This window comes from Sarcophilus harrisii, chromosome 2 (assembly GCF_902635505.1).
Source record: "Sarcophilus harrisii chromosome 2, mSarHar1.11, whole genome shotgun sequence".
NCBI lineage: Eukaryota > Metazoa > Chordata > Mammalia > Dasyuromorphia > Dasyuridae > Sarcophilus > Sarcophilus harrisii.
Genome location: NC_045427.1, coordinates 405,123,308 through 405,142,774, shown reverse-complemented (window position 1 = coordinate 405,142,774; position 19,467 = coordinate 405,123,308). Strand labels below are relative to the sequence as shown.

At 36.1% G+C, this 19,467-nt stretch overlaps 1 protein-coding gene across 1 annotated transcript in view; it reads right to left on the bottom strand.

The window, feature by feature from the left end:
• Positions 1–19,467, bottom strand: part of DOCK2 (dedicator of cytokinesis 2) — a 486,757-nt gene that overhangs the window by 83,093 nt on the left and 384,197 nt on the right. The window contains exon 30 of the mRNA XM_012552398.3: positions 11,544–11,622. Coding sequence (XP_012407852.1) covers positions 11,544–11,622 — 79 coding nt within the window. The remainder of the gene's footprint in view (positions 1–11,543; positions 11,623–19,467) is intronic.

Here is a 19,467-nt window from a genome sequence, read left to right as displayed (position 1 = left end):
TACATACAGAGTAAAGATAAAAGGCTAGAGCAGAATATATTATGCTTCAGTTGAAGTTTTTAAAAAAAGCAGTGATAGTGATCTTGACCCCAGACCAATTGAAAGTAAAAATAGTTCTAATTAAAAGAAATAAGGGAGGGAACTACATCTTGCTAAAGGATTCCACAGATAATGAAATAATATCAATATTAAAGATATATACACCAAGTGGTGTAGCAACCAAATTCTTAGAGAAATTAAGTGAGTTGTAAGAAGAAAATGCAGTGAAACTATACAGGTGGAGGATCTCAACATTCTTCTCTCAGAATTAGATAAATATAATTACAAAACAAACAAGAAAGAAGTTAAGGAGGTAAATAGTATTTTAGAAAATTTAGGTATGCTATATATTTGGAGAAAATTGAAAGGAAATAGAAAGGAATTTTCTCAGCAGTACATGGCATCTACACAAAAATTGACTATATAGGGCATAACAACTTCACAATCAAATGCAGAAAAGCAAAAATATTTAGTGCACCCTTTTAAGATCATTGTGCAATAAAAATTATGCATAATAAAGAGCCACGAGAAAAATAGACCAAAATTTAATTGGAAATGAAATAATTTAATCCTAGAGAATGGGTGGATCAAAAAACAAATCACAGAAACTATCAGTAATTTCATCCAAGAGAATGACAGTAATGAGACAACATACCAAAACTTATGGGAAGTAGCCAAAGCAGTTCTTAAGGGGAAATTTAATATCTCTAGATGCTTACATGAATAAAATAAAGAAATGGATTAATGAATTAGGCATGCATCTAAAAAATGCTTTAAAAAACCCATAGCATAGGCTCTTCTCAGCAAAGAGGTAAACAAAGATAATTCCAATAGACATGGAATGGAAAATGTTATCTGCATCCAGACAGAGATCTGTGGAAACTAAATGTGGATTGAAACATAGTATCTTCACTTTTTTGTCATTATTTGTTTGTTTTGTCTTTCTCATGGTTTTTCCCCCCTTTTGATTTTTCCCCCCTTTTGATCTGATTTTTCTTGTGTAACATGACAAATATGAAAACATGTTTAAAAGGATTGTACTTGTTTAATCTATATCAGATTGCTGGGTTGGGAAGAGAACATAAAGGAGAGGGAGAAAAAATGGAACACAAAATTTTACAAAAATGAATGTTGAAAACTAAAAAAAAAGAAAGAAAAAAGGGGGGAACCATGAAAAAAGTGAAAATGGTATGCTTTAATCTACATTCAGACTTTTTTGTTCTTTCTCTGGATGTGAATAGTAATCCCCATCATGAGTCTTGTGTAATTGTCTTGAATCATTGTATTGCTGAGAAGAACTAAATCTATCATCGTTGATTATCACATAATCTTGCTTTTATGTGTGTAATGTTCTCCTGGTTCTGTTTACTTCACTTAACATCAGTTAATGTAAGTTTTTTTTAGTTTTTTTCTGAAATCCATCTGTGGAGTCGATATTCTTTCTAATGTCCCACTACCCTCTCCATTTTATTTCCCATTCTTCAAAACCATGTCTTTCAATCTAGTCAAATTGGTTTGCAAATTATCTCAGATGCATGTCAACAATACAATCCATGTCTGTTTTGTCTCTATAGCTGTGCTCAAATTGGTTTGCTTTCTAGGATATCTTTTACTTTCTTCTTGATATGCTTAAGAATTATCTTTCTTTTGAGCTATAACTGAGATGCCATCTCCTCCACAAAGTCTTTACCAATTTCCCAAGTCACTTAAGATATATCCCTAATCTAATTATTAATGAAAAATGACTGACATTGGACTCTGATTACCTCCCTCTTCCCCAAGCCATAGTTACTCGTGAACTAGAATAATGCTGAATCTCTCCTCTCTTTCATGGAAAACTTCCAAAGTCAATCAATATCTTTTAGGAGTCCTAGACCCTCTCTGCCTATCACTTATTTAAAATACAGAGTGCATCAAAACTCTTCTATGTGAAATTTATTGAACAAATAATGAAACCCAATTCTCACTTCTTAATAGGGAGATGGGGCTAAGGAAACAAAGCAGTACATACATCATAAGACAATCACTCTATCAATTGTTTTTGCTTAACTGTTTTTATTATTATAAGATAGGATTTAATGCTGGGGCATGGAAGATACTATATGTAGAAATCATTGTGATATAAAAACTTATTATTTTAAAAAATATTATAATTTAGCTCATTATACTTCAGAAAACCAAGTGCTATTTCTCTCCATGTGCTGAAGCAGCCTTCATGCCTTTGACCACCAGTATATGATGCCATTTTATATCACCAGTTATAATCTTTATCATTTAGGACCAAGACTAATCCTTTCTGTTTCAGTGTCACTTACAACTGCATCACTTCCTGTTTTTGAGACTGAATATAGCACTTAGCATGTCACTAAGCACACAGCAGACACTTAACAAAGGATTTTGTTGAATTGAAGATTCCTTCTTGCTCTAAACCCACTCAGAATAAAGGTCTACATTAGATTTGAACAGCAAACCCACTAGTATCTATAAATCAATGGGGTGGTACCTCTGAAAACTCCAAGATCTTCCCAATCAAAGAGCTGGAAAGGAAGTAATGGGGTTATTGAATCCAACCACTCAGAAGTGACTAATTCAAGTTTTCACACCAAATTGGTGGCAAAACTGTGACTAGAACAAACACAGTACTTCTGTCACAATGCTTCCCTGTAACCTTATTTAGAAAGAGAAAAGTCCAGGGGATGGTTTCCAAGTCTGGCTGTGGAATTAGGTGACCCAACTCAAAGATCAGGGACTTTGCCTTTTAGTCACTCAATAAGGATACTTGGACTGGCAGTGTGTGTTTCCTTGTCTACACTGAGGGTAGTGGACTATTTTGCACATAGTATGTTTATACATTTGGCCATGAAGCTGAGGGAGATGATGGAATGTCGGATCTCTGAATGAGGACAGGAAAGCTTATCCTGGAGAATTAAAATTCAAGTTTGAACTAACCATCCCCCTTCACTGGACAGAAGCTGCCAAAACTGCTCTGCATCAAGATGGATACTAGGCCTGCTGCTAATAAATTTATAATTAATGAAACTCTAAAAGAAGAATGGGGGCACCACAGCCATGGTACAGAGAACAAATCCATTGTCACAATAGGCAAGGAAAGAGAACATAGACAAAACTGAAAAGTAGCCTAAGGGTCACAAACTTTCAGTCATTCTCTTCTGTAACTCTCTTAGAAGAGAAAATTACTTCATTTCTCTTTTTATGTTGGCCACTACTCTATTTTCTAGTCATGAAATTGTGACACATTCTGACCCCATCACCGTACTCCTCTCCCCTCTAAAGAGCAAAAACTGTCTTCCTCCAGTCATATATCTTTGGAAATAACTCCTGAGGTCTCAGTCCTATCACAGTGAATCATCCAGAACTACTACTACTATTAATAACAATAGATATAATTTATATAGCATTTTAATGTTAGCAATGTGCTTTACACATATCATTTCATTTGATCTTCACAATAACCATGTAGTTATTGGGGCTAGAAGAGTTTAAGCCACGATATCCAGGATCACATGATCCAGGATCACATCTAAGGTAGGATTCAAACTCATGTCTTCTTGACATCAAGGCTAGTACTTTAGCTATTTTATGACTAAGCCTTCAAACTGTTCTTAGACCAAACTCCACAATTCTTGAATCTCACTGGATTTTTCAGCTTGAAATTTTCATCTTGGAGAAAGAGGCTTGAACCCCAGCATTTTCTGAGATAGACCCCTTACAATAAGGAGAAGAAAGATGGTTTTGTTAAGTCAGGACCTGGGTTATGACTGCCAGCACTCACAGATCATGAAGAGTACATCAATCAGATTATAAATTCTGTAGCTATCAAACAAACCAATCTACCAGAGCATCCCCTCCAATCCTCCACTGTACCATTTTTCACTGCCCCTACAAATAGCAATGGAATTGTAACCTTCCTCAAATATACTTTGTAACAGAATGATGTGGGGCCTGCAGGCATCTGGAGGAGGATGAAACATTCCTCCACTTGCCTGATTTGAAAAGCACAAGTGGAATTTTATTTCCTCTCAAAAATATAAAATATACCATGAAGAATAAAGTAGCCTCGCCTTAGGGGGAAATAAATGGGGAATACCTTGCTTGTTATCCCTAGTAGCAGAGCTCAGAGGTATGTCATCTCTCTCCATTCCTTAACTGGGATGGAAGGTAAGATGTGATGAACCTAACAAAAATATATCTTCATACCTATTATAGTCTACCTTATATTTATAGAGAATCTTTAACTTTTTAAAGTACATTCAGATTTATTATTTCCATTTTACATATGGAAAAGATGTTTCTAGAACTATGGAATCTTAGGCAAGCAATTTGAAGCCTTAGGGGCATGAGTAATGAGAGAAAAGCAAATAGGAGAAGGTGTTAAGCATTTTCTCTATTGCTTTCTCTGTTTCTCTTTCTCTCCTCCTTCTTTTTCTCCCCTCTCACTCTTATCACTGTCTGCCCACCTTTCTTGGACACAATAAATAAGGGAATTTGTTTTATGTGTATATTTTATGCATATTTGTAATAGATTTTGTTTTCCTTGCTTTCTCAGTGTGTAATGGAGGGGAAAGTGGCATAGAAAAAAATTCAGAGATGAAAATAAAACAAAATTGATTTTTCTTAAAAATACATTGAAGAATGATATTTGGTTTTTAAATCATAGGTTAAAATATAAGAATGATGGTATCTTGGTCAGGGATGGTGGGTATTTAACATGGATGGAGTAAATGTAACATTTATCAAGCAATCAACATGTATTATTAAAAAGATACTATAGTTAGGTCCCGTGCTACTTGCTTAGAATACAAATCTAATTAGTTAAACAATCTTTACTTCAAAAGAGTTTACATTCTATTAAGGGAAACAAAAAGAGGACATATAAAGAGAAGAAATACAAATAAAAAAAATCATCTAAGAAGGAGAACAGAAATAGTAGCAAGGACAGTTTCATGTAGAATCCTATGTTTAAGTTATCTCTTGAAGAAAAAGAGATTAAACAAGACAGAAATGAGAAAGGAATACATGAGGAACAGTCAATGCAAAACCTGGTAATGGGAAATGATATGATTGAGGAACATAGAGAAAGCCAGTATGACTGGATAGAATAGTGCAGGAAAAGGACCAATATCCATTGAGGCTGGAAAGATAAATTGGAGCTAAGTAATGAAAAGTTTTAAATGCTAAAAACTTTGCATTTAAATCTAGAAGCAATGTGAAGCTGCTAGAGTTCATTGAGTAGGGAAGGGAAGAGGTCATCTCTGTGCTTAAAGAAAATTGACTTGGCAGCAGTGTGGATAATGGACTGAAGTGGAGAGAATCCTGAAGTAGGAAGACAAATTTATTATTTAAGTGAGAAGGAAGGTGTTTGTGCCTTCTATTGAAAGAAGAAAGTTTAGAAGAGAGGTAGGTTTGGAATAAAAGATAATGAGCCCTATTTTAGAAATTTCAAGTTTGAAATATCACCAGGATATTCTATGTGAAATGAACAACAGGCATTTGGTGATATAAGATGAAATTCAGGAAAGAGATCAGTGACGGACATTATAGGTCTGGGAGTTATTTTCAGAGTGGTGATATTTAAACATATGAGAGATGATATGGTCACCAAGAGAGAGCGACTGTAGAAAGAGAGAGAAGGGGTTGAGGACAAAGCTTTTGGTGATATTCACAGATAAGGGTCAAGATCTGAATGATCTAGTAAAGAAGAGTGTAAAGCTCTTAGAGTTTGAGAAAGTATCAATCAACAGTATCAAATGACGCAAATGGTTTTTAGAGGTATAAGCCTGAATAAAAGATCATCCTAACAATAAAATTATTGATAACTTTGAGGAGAAAAATTTCAGTTCAGGGAGAAGGTCAGATTTCAGATTGCAAAGTATGTAGGACTGACAAGAGAGTATGAAGAGCCAGTGAACCTAAATAGTGTTTTTTCCCCTAAGAGTTTGGCTAAGAAATAGAAGAGACATAAGGGGGCAGCATCTTGAGTGAATGGAAGGGTCTAATAAAGATTGTTTTTAAAGATGAGGAAGACATGACTAATAGGAAAGGATGCAATAGAGAAGAGGATGAAAATTCAAGGGAAGGGATGACTAGGAGTCCAGTGGATAAAGCACAGGAGGACCTGAGTCCTCCAAATATGAATGCAGATGAGAGAGAAAGACAAGGGGGAGGGGGAAGGAGTATGACAACTGAGTTTTCAATCTACTGGAGAAAATGGGAAAGAATGAGAGAATGAATGTAGAATCTAGAGAAGTTGGTTACCCTATTGAAAAAGACTGAAGGTGAGGAGAAGAGAGTAGTGAAAAATGTCAATTTGAGATAACAACAATGATAGAAAGGAGAACTTACTTCAAACAGCCTCAATTTTCTCAGCAAAGTAATTGGCAAGGTCTTTGTGATAGGACAAAGAAGAGGAGTAAAGGAAAGCAGGGCAGACTTGAGGAGAGAAAAAGGTTAGAAAAAAGTTTTGTCTGTTATGAGATACAAAACCATTAAAGAGCTTTTAAAAAAAACTGTCTTGTTTCTGTGAGGACCTAGTTGAAACTGAATAATATGAATTTATAATACACCCAAGCAGCAGATTTATATGATTTCCTCAAGCTTCATTCAATAGTATATGAGTAGAAGTGGAAAACTTGGACAATGTGAACAGTCTAGGGTTAAAGTTTGGCAAGATGCGTGCAGATGGGACAAGGGGGCAAGAACTCAAGTAAAGAAAACAACATAGATTTGAATAGGGTCAAAAATGAAGAGGGAAGGAGATGAAGTCAGCAGTCCTAAGGCCCAAAGGGCCTCGAGATCTTGATAAGGGTAAAGAATGTGTTAGGAGGGTGAGGAATAGGAAGCACTGGAAGGATAGGAAATTATAGTCAAATAGAGGAATTATCAGAATTTTTTAAGTGAGAAGTGGAAGACTTGTGGGTAATAATGAGATCTAATGGGTGATCATCCTAATGTGTGGCTGAGATGGAGTGAAGGGGGATTTAAGGAGATTGAGGATTTTGAAAGAACATTAACAGATGCTGCAGCTGGGTCCTACCCAATTGGCAGATGGCACTGGATCAGTTCTGGCCTGCTGCTACAGCTATTCACAGGCAGTAAAGTATGTATGTCAAGTCTTGTCTGGAAATATTAATCAAAAGGATTTGAAATCATATATATATATATATATATATATATATATCACATATGATACATATATAGCAAATTAGATGACCATAGAAAAATATATTTATTTAAATATGTAAATGTTTAAAGAAGGATAATGCAAAAATACCCAGAAATTCATAGGATCCAAAATTCAAAAGAACCAGTAGTAAAACTTTTAGACCAGATTTCTGTACACAAATGTATGAAGTACAGGTAATAAGCAAGGCTAATTGACAATCCTAATACATTGAGGTATGTTTGGCCTCCCCATGATCAACTCCCATGCCTGGAATAACCATCATCTATATTGAGATGAGAAGTTCAGTAAATAGATCACAACCCTGGCATAAAGACATGATATAACAGTGATGAAGAACTTGGAACTTCACTAAAACAAGAGTAGTTAATTTCTTGACTTAATAATTTCATCCATTAAAACATAGTAATGTCAATGAGAGGAATTACTATTCTGGACTTGACTCTCATTAGCAAAAAGAGCTACTTTGCTTGATGAAGCAAAAATGATGAGAGCCCTTGATAGGGGGGAGGATTAAGAGGAACATTATGACCATGCCAAATCAGAATTTGTGACAGTGATTTAAAGGAAAGTTAAGCATAACCTGATGTGAACCCTAGACTCAGGACAAACAGATTTGAAAGGGTTTGGAGAAAGGAGGAGTAGAATCCTATGAATGAAACCCATGCATGGAAAGTCACCCTATGAGCAATGGAAAATTCTGTAGAATAAAAACCTTAATATATATAAATAATTGTGATGAGGATAAAATGAGAGAGTGGTCTAAAGAGAGATGTGGATATAAAGGGGCTTCACTTACCAACTTAGATTTTTTTACAAGTTGGTATAGAAGATGGAAGCAAGTTCAAATAATGAAGCATGAATATCAAAATATAAATTGGTGGCATTAGAATGATGTTAGTAGCATCAAAGCTCAGAATGTGCTTGGGCTAGTGAGGAAGGTTAAAGACAACAAAAAAGTGGATTTAAAATATCCTAAAAAGAAAAAGGATCAAAGGAAGGACAGAATTATTGTAAATTCTGTGAATTCACAGTGAATAAGATGGTGATGTTGAATGAAGGAGAGAAGATTTCTCAAATGTTATTTTGCTTATATTTTATCTGTCAAGAAACTTTTGAGGTGGAAAAAGCAGGACAAATAATTATTGCTAAGAGTAAAAGCTTAAGGTAAATTGAGAGATATTTGGGAAACAAGCAATGAGTTCAAGTTACCAGGACAAGACTAAGTACATTCCAAGGTCCTGAAAGCTCTTACAAATATGATTGCTGAAGCATCATCAGTGATTTGAAAGACTGCAGAGAATTAGAATGGTTTTATGGGACTAAAGAAGGATGATTTTCAAAAAGAGAAGTCTCAATTTTTAATAAAAAAACTTTAATAAAAAGACAACTAGTGGACATATATAAAAGAATTATATAACCACAAAGACCATGTCATATCAACCTAGTCTTATTTTATTTTTAATAATAATAATATTGTTATCCTAGTAAGTATAGTACTAAAGCTAGTTTACTTAAATTTTTGTAAAGTATTTGATAAAATCTCTCATGCTATAGAGTGTTTTCTAGATAATAGTAGACTTAAGAGGATTTGGAATTGCTTGAATTACCAGGCTAAAGGAATTAAGAATGACTCAGTATCAATTGAGTAGAATGTCTCTAGTGGATTGCCACATAGATCTTTCCTTGACCCTGGGTAGCTTCACTTTTTTTTTTATATTTTTAACAGTGATTTGATTAATGGATATTTTTTTATCAAATTTACAAGTGCTAAAATAGACAAGATAGTTACTATGTTAGTAAAAGAGTCTAGATCCAAAAAAGATCTTGGCAGATTAGAAAATTGTGCAAAATCTATTAAGAAGAAATTGTAAAAGAACAAATACAAAGCTTTATAGATGGGTTCTAAAAATCAGTTTCAGAAGTCTAAGATTAGGGAGTTAGTCCAATGCTGGGGTCTAAGAAGGATCTATAAGGATTTTAATGGACTACAACATAAATCAACAGATTGATATAACAATTGATATAATAAAATATAATGTGATTTTGAGTAGCATTAAGAGAGATACCATGTCTAGAAGTAATGGGTTAACTATCCCATTACACCACTTTTAATGAATGAGCAAATGAATGAATGGTGTAAGAAAAATAATATATTAAAATACTTATGATGTGTCAAATCCTAATTTTCAATCATCCAAAGAGAAAAATAATTCAATCTCTGCTCTCATATTCTAAATGGGAGGGAGAGAAGCAAATCACCTTAGAAATGTAAGTTGCAAGTTTAATGACAAGACTCCATGGTTAAAATAATACAACATTAATATAGAAACTAAATCATGTTTTAAGTGTCATACCCATAAGTAAAACTATATCACTTTCTGATGTTTATTTGATAGTTTCACGGTAAGCACTTTTTTTTTGAGCCTTTGGTAGCAGTGGGGTTCCTGAAGAGATGTGTATGGGGGGGAGTGAAGTAGAGTATCTGATTTTAAGATGGTGGTCAACTGACTAACAACATAGTACAGGCAATGGCAGATAGTAAGAGCCTTTTCTCTGCAGTGGGTAAATGATGGCTGTGGTTGCTGGGCTAAAAGCAGAGCCATTATACTTCTATTCTCAGGGCTCTTGGGGTTACTTGCTTATCCATGGAGGTTGGTCAGAAGTGTTCTTGGTAGAAGCTGGGACAGTGAGCTATCCCTTATGAAACTACATCTGGAAAAGGATGTTAAATTCTTTATGTCATATTTCAAGAATGACATTTTAAAGCTGGAATGCCATCCAGAGAATTCTTGACAAGAATTATAAAGGACATTTAGTCTAGAGAAGAGAAGACTTAGTTAGCAGTGGTTAGGGAGGACATGATAGTTTTCTTCAAGTATTTAAAGGGATGTCATGTGGAAGAGTAATTAGACTTTCTCTGTTTCAGAAGACAGAACAGGGAACAACTGATAAGGACTCCAAAGGGGGGGAAATTAGGCTTGATGTGAGCAAGGACTTCTTAATACTTAGAACTATTTAAAAGTAGAAAGAACAGTTTCAGGAGATTTGGGGTTTTCTCTGCACTAAGGGCATCCAAATAAAAAACAAACACTGGATGACCATTTGTCATGGATGTTGTGGAACAAATCCTTATTCAGTTACTTCTCAAGCTGGAGGGTTCATGAGTCAAACAGACTTGCCTAAATTCCCACAGGTGCAGTGACAGAACTGAAATTAGAACTCAAACCTCCTGACTCCCAGTATCCACCCCATGTTTTTTATTACACTATGTCATAGGCAGACAATTCCCATGTCAGCAGTAAGACCTCTAGAAGCCAGGTATTAATGTTTTGTTAATGTAACCTCCTTAGGGTGGGGAGAAGAGATTTTTTTTTCAGTATTCCGAAGGTAACAATCTGGATTTCTGCTAAAACAGAAATATTGACTTTAGTTTCTTTTCCTCCTCATTTTGCTCCTAGCTTACCATTTGTGCAAGCTTCTCATCTGAATCTCTATTCATCTCAGTGGTCCCAGGATAGAAGGGAGAATGAGTTCATCCCCCTAATATCACAGAGGCTGTTTGCCAAGGTCCTTGGATGAGCACAGAACATAACATTATGGAAAGGTTTGCTGCCACCAAGCCACACAGGGGATTTTAATTGTAAATCATCATTCAGTGTCTGCCCATGACTGCTTTTACAGCCCTAATGAATGTAAATGGGGGAAAATGTGATGAATTTTTCAAAGGTGGAATCCACTGTGACATTGCATGCTTAGCATCTCTGTGTTGATATAAATTCAGCACCAGATCCATTAGAGTCACCATTTGCATACTCTGCTCAGTTAAAGACTCTTCAATCAAGTATGCTCTGCCTAAACCTGGAAACCTCCTCATTTCCTACCCTCACAACTCATCAGAGCAGAACTCCCCCAGCAGACCTCCACCTTGTAGATTCTTTGGGCACTTGGTACAAAAAGACATTTAATCTGATAGGCAAATATAAAAAAGGAAATGGCATAAAAGAAGAAGAGCACAGAATCATAGATTTAAAGGTAGACAAGACTTTGGAGTCCATTAAGTACAAGGCTCTCATTTTACAGTTGAGAAAATGGAGGAAAGAGAAAAGTTAGTTGCTTTCTCAGGGTCACAAAGCTAATAAGTGCCTAAGGTGGTATCCTCACTCGAAGTCTGAAGCTTTATGCTATCCAGTAAGCCATCTAGCTGCTTGAAAGGAAACCAGAGTGGTGAGGACTGGAGTGGAAAGAGGGTACAAGGTGTGGAGATGTTAAAGAACTAAATCTGTCCCAATCTAGCACTCACCTGGAATTCAAAGTTTGTATTCTCCAAAAACTTATGATTCATGGTTTCTGCAAACTTGTTGATGGCCCTCAGGAAGACCCTAAAAGAGGTGAAAATTCAGTCAATATTCAACTCACTATGGTTTGGATGGTATGGTACACTCTTCTTAGGAGGACTTCATCAAGATCGAAATTCAGCTTCGTGCTTTCTTGGCTCTCCTCCCACCTATGGGAGGACTTCTTGTTCTCCTATACTATATATATATTTTTTATCTCTGTCAAGTCTCTGTTAATGTGTCTCAAGATTATATCTTGGACTCTTTTATCTTTCTTTTATATACTCTCACTTGGCAATCTCATCAAGTCCCAAGGGTTCAGCTGTCATTTCTAAGCAGATGATTTTCAGATCCATATATCAAGTTCTAGTTTTAATCTTGTATTTCCAAATGTCGATCAGACATTTTATAGAGGATATCCCACAGGCATGCCCCTCAAAATTCATCATCTTTCCCCAAAAACCTTATCTTCCTTCAAATTTCCCTATAACTTTTGAAGGCACAAGTATAATCTGTTTCCTAGGTTTTCATCCTCCATGTTCTCCTCAATTCCTCCTTCCTACTTTCCTCATATATCAAATCCCTCGCCAAATTTAGTCTTTTCTACTTCACAACAATCTCTTCTATAAGTCCCCTTCTCACTACTTACAGCCCAGCAATATCTCTTTTATGTCCCCTTCTACCCACTCACACAGTCACCCAAGAACAGAACCTTATCATTTCTCATTTGGCCTATGACAATCAACTTCTAATTAGAACCCTTGCTTCAAGTTTCTCTGAATACCAATTCATCCCCATACAACTGCTACCATGATTATCCTAAAGTGAGTTTGATCATATTAGCTGCCACCATCAGCTTCCACTTAATGAACCCCAGTAGCTCTCTATTTACCTCGAGGATAAAATATGTCCTAAATTTGTCACTTAAACCTCCCTCACTTAGCTTAGCATTCTTTTCTTGATGTCCCTGATATATAATCTGCCTATATCTTCTCCATGTATCTCCCCAATATGATCATATTTATATATTGTTCACTTCCACCTCTCTTCCCCTCAAATTCCCAAAGCTCTGTGAGAAAAGAATGACTTTTGTGGCTTGACCCTTTTTTAAAATGTATCCCCAGCTCTTAACACAATGCCTTCATATATAAAGTGTTTAATAAATGCTTGTTTGTTAATTAAGAAATAGAAAGAGTAGGATTATAGCATTGGTGCCTTCTCCTAGCAATCAGAGGAACCTTGAGAAGGATGATACACACTCAGAGAGAGAGACTGAGCATAACTGTGAGTGAGGGTCATAAACATATGGAAAGATTTTCCCCATCTCTGTACTTTCATTCAAATTAGCATTGATCTATACGTGTGAGATGAAAGCTGTTCCAGGGGTCCTCAAACTACAGCCCGTGGGCCAGATGCAGCAGCTGAGGATGTTTATCCCCCTCACCCAGGGCTATGAGGTTTCTTTATTTAAAGGCCCACAAAACAAAGTTTTTGTTTTTACTATAGTCTGGCCCTCCAACAGTCTGAGGGACAGTGAACTGGCCCCCTATTTAAAAATTTGAGGACCCCTATGACTGTCACCACTGCAGTAAGTATCTTCCTCTCAAGTTCTGTACTTGGACAGAAGTCTGTGATGAACATGAAGGAAGTAATATGGTCTCTGACGTCATGGAGTCCCCAACTCAACAAGTGAAAGAACCCCTACCTTAGAAGATTTTCCATTCTATGACATCTAATGTAGATTCTACCTTCAGGAAAATCCTACTGTATTGGAGGAAAGTCTTCAAAAAAACTGAAAAATCTAGCAAAGGATAATGTAAAAACACACACATACACAGACATATAGACAAAAAGGACCTTTGTAAGAAAATATAAAAATGAGTAAACAGAAGAATGGTACAGTGGGGGGAAATCAGTGTATCTGAAGTCAGAAAACATGATTTCAAATTCTGCTTTTGATACTTACTATCTGTATGACTGTAACTAAGTCACTCCCTGAACCTGTTTCCTCATCTATTAAATGATGAGTTAAACTTGAAAAGCTTTGATAAAATCAAAAATCTAATGGTCCTAAGAAAGCAAATTATAATTCCTGGAGTTATAGCCACTTGTGGCTAGAGGATGCAGAGTAACAGGAAGCAAGGCAGGACTAGTAAGGGATGGCAGTAGAAGTTGGAGTTGGAGTATTGGTCTTATATTACTCTCCAATATCTTGGTACATTTTCCTTCCAAGATTTCCCCAAAAATAAAGACTGACTGGTTTATAAAGTAAGAAGAGATGTGTGTGTGTGTATGTGTGTGTGTGTGTTTATGTAGTTAGTAGCCCCAGTGCCTTGCAGGATGCTGGTGGTTTCTAAGGGCTCTTCCTACCTTTGTAACAGGCAGTGATATTTCATTTAGCCCCTGACAGCCCTGGGAATCTCCCTCAGTTTGCAATGCAGGCATAATTGCTAGGGCCTTGTTTGCTTGGTGCCACTTGGGAAAATAGGGCACAATCAATCTTGCCAGCTGCAATTCATTGCACGTACGGGCCACTGTCACCAGGTTATAACAGTGTTCTCATCTTCACTGTGATGCTGCCCACAATGGACAATTGTACAGCAAGTTCTCCTTGATACTGATGATCCACTGATAATAATACAGTTAATTCTTCATTTTCAGTGTTAAGGGAGGAGGAAGGATCATTTACTCTATGAGTTATTTATATAAAAATGAAATCTTGGGCTACCTTTCCCCAATTAATCAGCCCATATGTTATCTAGCCTAGTATCATGGAAAGAATAATTGATTTTATCTTAGATTCTAATTCCAGATCTGATAGTTTCTATGTAAAACTGCTGCTCTCCTCTGAAGATTAGTTTCCACAGTCTTTTTTTTTCCTTTAAATTTAAATTAGTTGCTTCTTTTTAAAGTCTCCCCATCTTATCTAGGGTGAAAGTACTGAAGCGATCCACTGTCCCATTTCTACCACTGATAAAGTATGAGAGGTCCAACCCACTCAGGCTCTAAACTAGACCATCTCAATCTTCCTTTTGGCAATTTCATGTCTCCCTTCCCCCCAACTCCTGAGGATTCACTACATTCATGCTGGTGTTAGTGCAGATACCCAGTTTTCCTAGGATATTTCAGATCCTAATGCCTGAGTCCAAGAGATCCTTGGTACTTTCCAGGTAACAGGGATCATAGACCCACCATACATAACTAACTCCTATGTCAGAGATTATGTATTCTAAGGCTGTTCTTTTACAAAGTTATTATATCTGCAGCAAAGACAAGTAAAATATTTTGCCCAGTAACACATAGTGTAACCCAGACTTCCAACTCAGAGCTCTATCCCCAGTACCATCCATTGATCATGCTGCTTTAAATTTTGCCTTCCAAAGCCAAATGTACAGACAAATAGAAAGACAGATAAACTTCAGAAACAAAGTAAGATGATCTGGAAACACACATGAGGCCTGAGAGGAGGCAAGATTGAGCTAATGCAGAAATAAAATCCAGCAAAATCCGTCACTTGTCAACCTGTCACAGTGTAAGATTTCCATGGCTCTGCTATTCCACTGTGTGTTAATGTACCTTTGAATATGCATCCTCTCCCCCCCCCCCCTTAAAGATCAGTTATCTGATTCTCCAGATGGGACTGCATTGAGAGCCTGTCATTTTCTGTCCAAACATATCGAGTATCTCTAATACGATACCAAAATGAGGGGTTTTACACCCTCTGTGGCAGGAACAATGATATCAGCAGGCACCATAACAGTCATTACTCTTGCTGTCAATCTAAACCTGTCTCTGAATCTCAGAGGAAGGTCCAATGGACCAAGAAACAGAGTTGTTGGTGAGAGAGCAAGCAAGCTGGGGGTGGGAAGAGAAGGTTTCTGTGCAAGTCTGAAGCACCCACACAACTATATTCTAGGAGCCAAAAACTTACCTCAACCTCAGGCTCATCTTTTTGGACTCTATAAAATAGGGCTTCCCTTCCCTCCCAACCCCTACTCATACTACCGCCTCTACCCAAGCACCATACTATGACAGAAGAAATGGATGATTATAATAGTCTACATTTATATAATGCTTAAGGTGTGTAAATAATTTTCATACATTATTCCCTTACAACCTCATAAGGACACAGTGAGATAGATGTTATAATCCCCATTTTACAGATGGAAAAATTGAGACTCAGAAAGACTAATTTACTTGTCAAAGGAAACACAAATGATAACTGAGATGGAATTTGAACCTAGATCTTCTGCTGCTTTAGTATATGAGCCCTGGTATCTCTTTAGCCTTCAATGGATTTATGATTTTATCTAACTGGGTCTTGCCTTTCTCAATTTCCAGACATTTTTATTCTATAAAATTCTAGTCTAGGTTTTTGCTAATCCTCCTTAAAGAATATGGCTAATGTTCTAGAGTCTTCCTTTTATTATTTCATGGGCATCAGGACAATATGTCTATCATTCTTCATTTTCCCTGTGAATCAAATAGTCAAACAAGCATTTATCAAATATCTTCTATTTGCCAGGTACAATGCTATTTACTGAAAATACAAACACAAAAGTGAATCTCCCTGCCCTCAAGAAGCTTACATTTTATTGGGGGGGACAATACATACATTATATAATTGTATAAGGAATAACTGCACAAAATACATTTAGGATAATAGAGGTTCCATATCCTTTTCTGCTCCTACATATCCTTTTAGCAGGTTTTATGCCATTTTTTGCATACAAGCTTTTATTAGTAATAGACTACACACATTATTCATCATCCCATTATCTTTTGGCAATAAAGAATATGGGTATATAGAAAGAGGCATATTGCTAAATTTATCAATAAAGACAATTTGATGATGAAGAGAATATTTTGAAAGTTAGAAAAACCTTCGATATCATTACTCTATTCCCTCTCATTTTATAATTTACATAGAAAAAAATTAAGGCCCAGAAAGTCAAGAGACTTGTTCAAAGTTTCATTTAAAAACAAATCTAATGGATAGAAAAATGTAGTAGCCTATAGCATAACAAGCTGGGAAAAGAATAAGGAAAATGTGAACTCTAGTCAGAACCTCTCACAATAGACAATGAAGTACATTGTCTTGGACAACGTTTATTGAATTTCCGTTTAATCAAATTCTATAGTTTGCATATGAGAAACTTTTGCCACTAATAAATTATGTAATTTTGGCAAGTCACTTTTTCTATTTGGACCCTGAGGCCATTATCTATCAAATGGGAGAACTATACCATATAAACTTTAAGATACCTACTTATTTCTTTCTTTGGAATTCACCCTACAGAATCATCTTATAAGAGGACATTAATAAGGCAGAAGCCAAAGACAAAGTTCAAGATGGAACTGTCTCCTCTCCTAGAGCAAATAACATATTTTAAGGGATTCACATATCCCAAGAAGTAAAGGAATAGTCAGGGCATGAGTAAGCACTCCATCTACAGAAAATGTGTTCCATGTGTGGACGAATATAAATAGACAAGTACTAATTTTGTGTTCTAAACACAGCTTACTCTTAGTTGTACAGCAAGAGGACTTAAAACAGATGCATGTAACTATAAAGAAAAAGCACACATAGTATATTTTTCTAAGGGTACATATGATGCATTTTATTAAGATGAGAGACATACAGATGGAAAAAGATAAACATGTCTCTTGAAGTGAGCAATGTTATTCTGGGAAAGAGCCTAGGGGTCAATGACTCCTTTTGATAGTACCTTGATTGATGGGATCATAGAATTAAGTGCCAGAACTTTGAAATTCTAGTCCAACATCTCCATTTAAAAGACAAGGTCACTGAGATCCAATCAATCAGTCACGCATTTATATTTGTCATTGTTTAGTTGTTTTTCAATCATGTCTCACTCTTTGTGACTCTATTTGGGATTTTCTTGGCAAAGATACTGGAGGGATTTGCCATTGTCATCTCTAGCTCATTTTACAGATAGGAAACTGGAGCAAATGGTGTTAAATGACTTACCCAAGGTCACATAACAAGTAAGTGTCTGAGGCCAGATTTGAACTTAGGCCTTCCAGACTCCCAGCCTAGCATTTTATCCACTGCACCACTTAGTTGCCCCAAGAATTTATTAAAAGCCTAACATGTATTACATACTCTGTTAAGTGTGAAGGATACAAAGATAAAAAATAAACTGGCTTTGCCCTTAGGGAGTTTACATTCTATTTGTACTTTTAAAAATATGTGATATTTAAATAAATAGATATGTAATAATTATTATATATAATATCATATCATCTCATATATTATAATTAAATATGGTAATATAAGCCATATAAATACATTAAATATTTTAAAATCATAAATAAATATAAATATGAGCATTAAAACAATACTGTATAAATATAATAAATAATAAATAAATATGATAAATGTACAAGACTAGAGGGAGAAAACATTATTAGCCAGAAGGATTAGAAAAGGCCTCAAGTAGAAAAAGACCCAAGATGAGCTTTGATGAAAAGGGGAGATTCTAAGAGGCAGAGGGCAAGAGGGGAAGAGCTTCAGACATGGGGGACAAACAGGCTGTACAAAGATATGGTACCAGGAGACAGAATATCACATGTGATGAACAGCCAATTTGTCTGGAAGAGCATGAAGGGAAATAATGTGTAATTAGGCTAGAAAAAATAAGGTTGGCAAAATAGATTAGAGGGCAGAGGTAAAAGGTGTTAAATGCCATTCAAAAGTGTTTACAATGACCCTGGAGAAAGGAAGCGATTTGTTCAGGATTATATGGCCAGGGAAAAGGATGAGTTAGTGTTCAAATACAGATCTCCTGACTTTAGCTCTGTCTTTGTCTTCCTCTTTCCTACCCAAGGCTCCTTAAGAGAGTTAAAAAAAAAATGGGAACTAGAGAGGGCAACTTGGTCGTTGATCAAGTTGACTTTGCTAGAAAAGAGAGCAAGAGAGAAAGTTCGCTGAGCTGGCTTGTGAAGAGTTTTCAGTCTTCACCTTGAGGAGTAAATGGAGGGAGGGAAGCCATAAGCACTAGCTTAACCCCACACACACAACAGCCTGGGTTACAAAAAGGGATATGGTGAATCAGCAAATCACATCTCTGAAAACAGCTAATGTCACTGAGGTGGCTCAGCTCCAGTTGCCCTGATGAAACCTGCCTTATAAATAAGGATGCTAAACTAGGATTCGCCAGGAATCAGTCATCCTAAAAAGGTGTGTGTGTGGGGGGGGAGGAACTTGGCTTTGGTTGAACCTTAAATAATCCTTTAAAGCATATTTGAGAGCTACTGCAGCACATGTGACAAAGGAACCTTCCACATACTGATAATAGACTGGCCCTTCCTATTTAGCAGATAGCCTTCCTTGACCTAACCTTTTGGAAATGATGTCTCCCTACTCTGGAGTCCTGTGATATATATATGTACTAGTTTGTATTGTTCATATTTCACACATACATGTCCTTTTTCCCCAACTTGATCATAGGTGCCTTGAAGGCAGAACTTGGTCTTGCTTTGCTCTCTATACCTCATAAGGCTTCATGTGGGCAGCGCTGTGTAATGTAATAACACCATATATGCAGCTAAGGACCAACATTAGAATTTTTTGTCTTGTATTTACTACTGTATTCCCTCAGAAATGTTATTGAAAATTCTCTGAGCTTTGGTTGCTTCATACATAAAAGGAGAAAGTTAGGACCTTTCAGGTCCTATCTATCTCCAAATCCAATTCTCATCACAGCAGATGATGAATAAATGTGTGGAGTTTTTCTTTAAGGAATGTTTTATGAATATTTATAAATGCACTAGCATCTTGAATATCCTGCCAATAGATACAAAAAAATCTAGATGATTTAACCTCAAAGGGGAAAAAAAAAGTTCCCACATAAAATTTGGTTCATT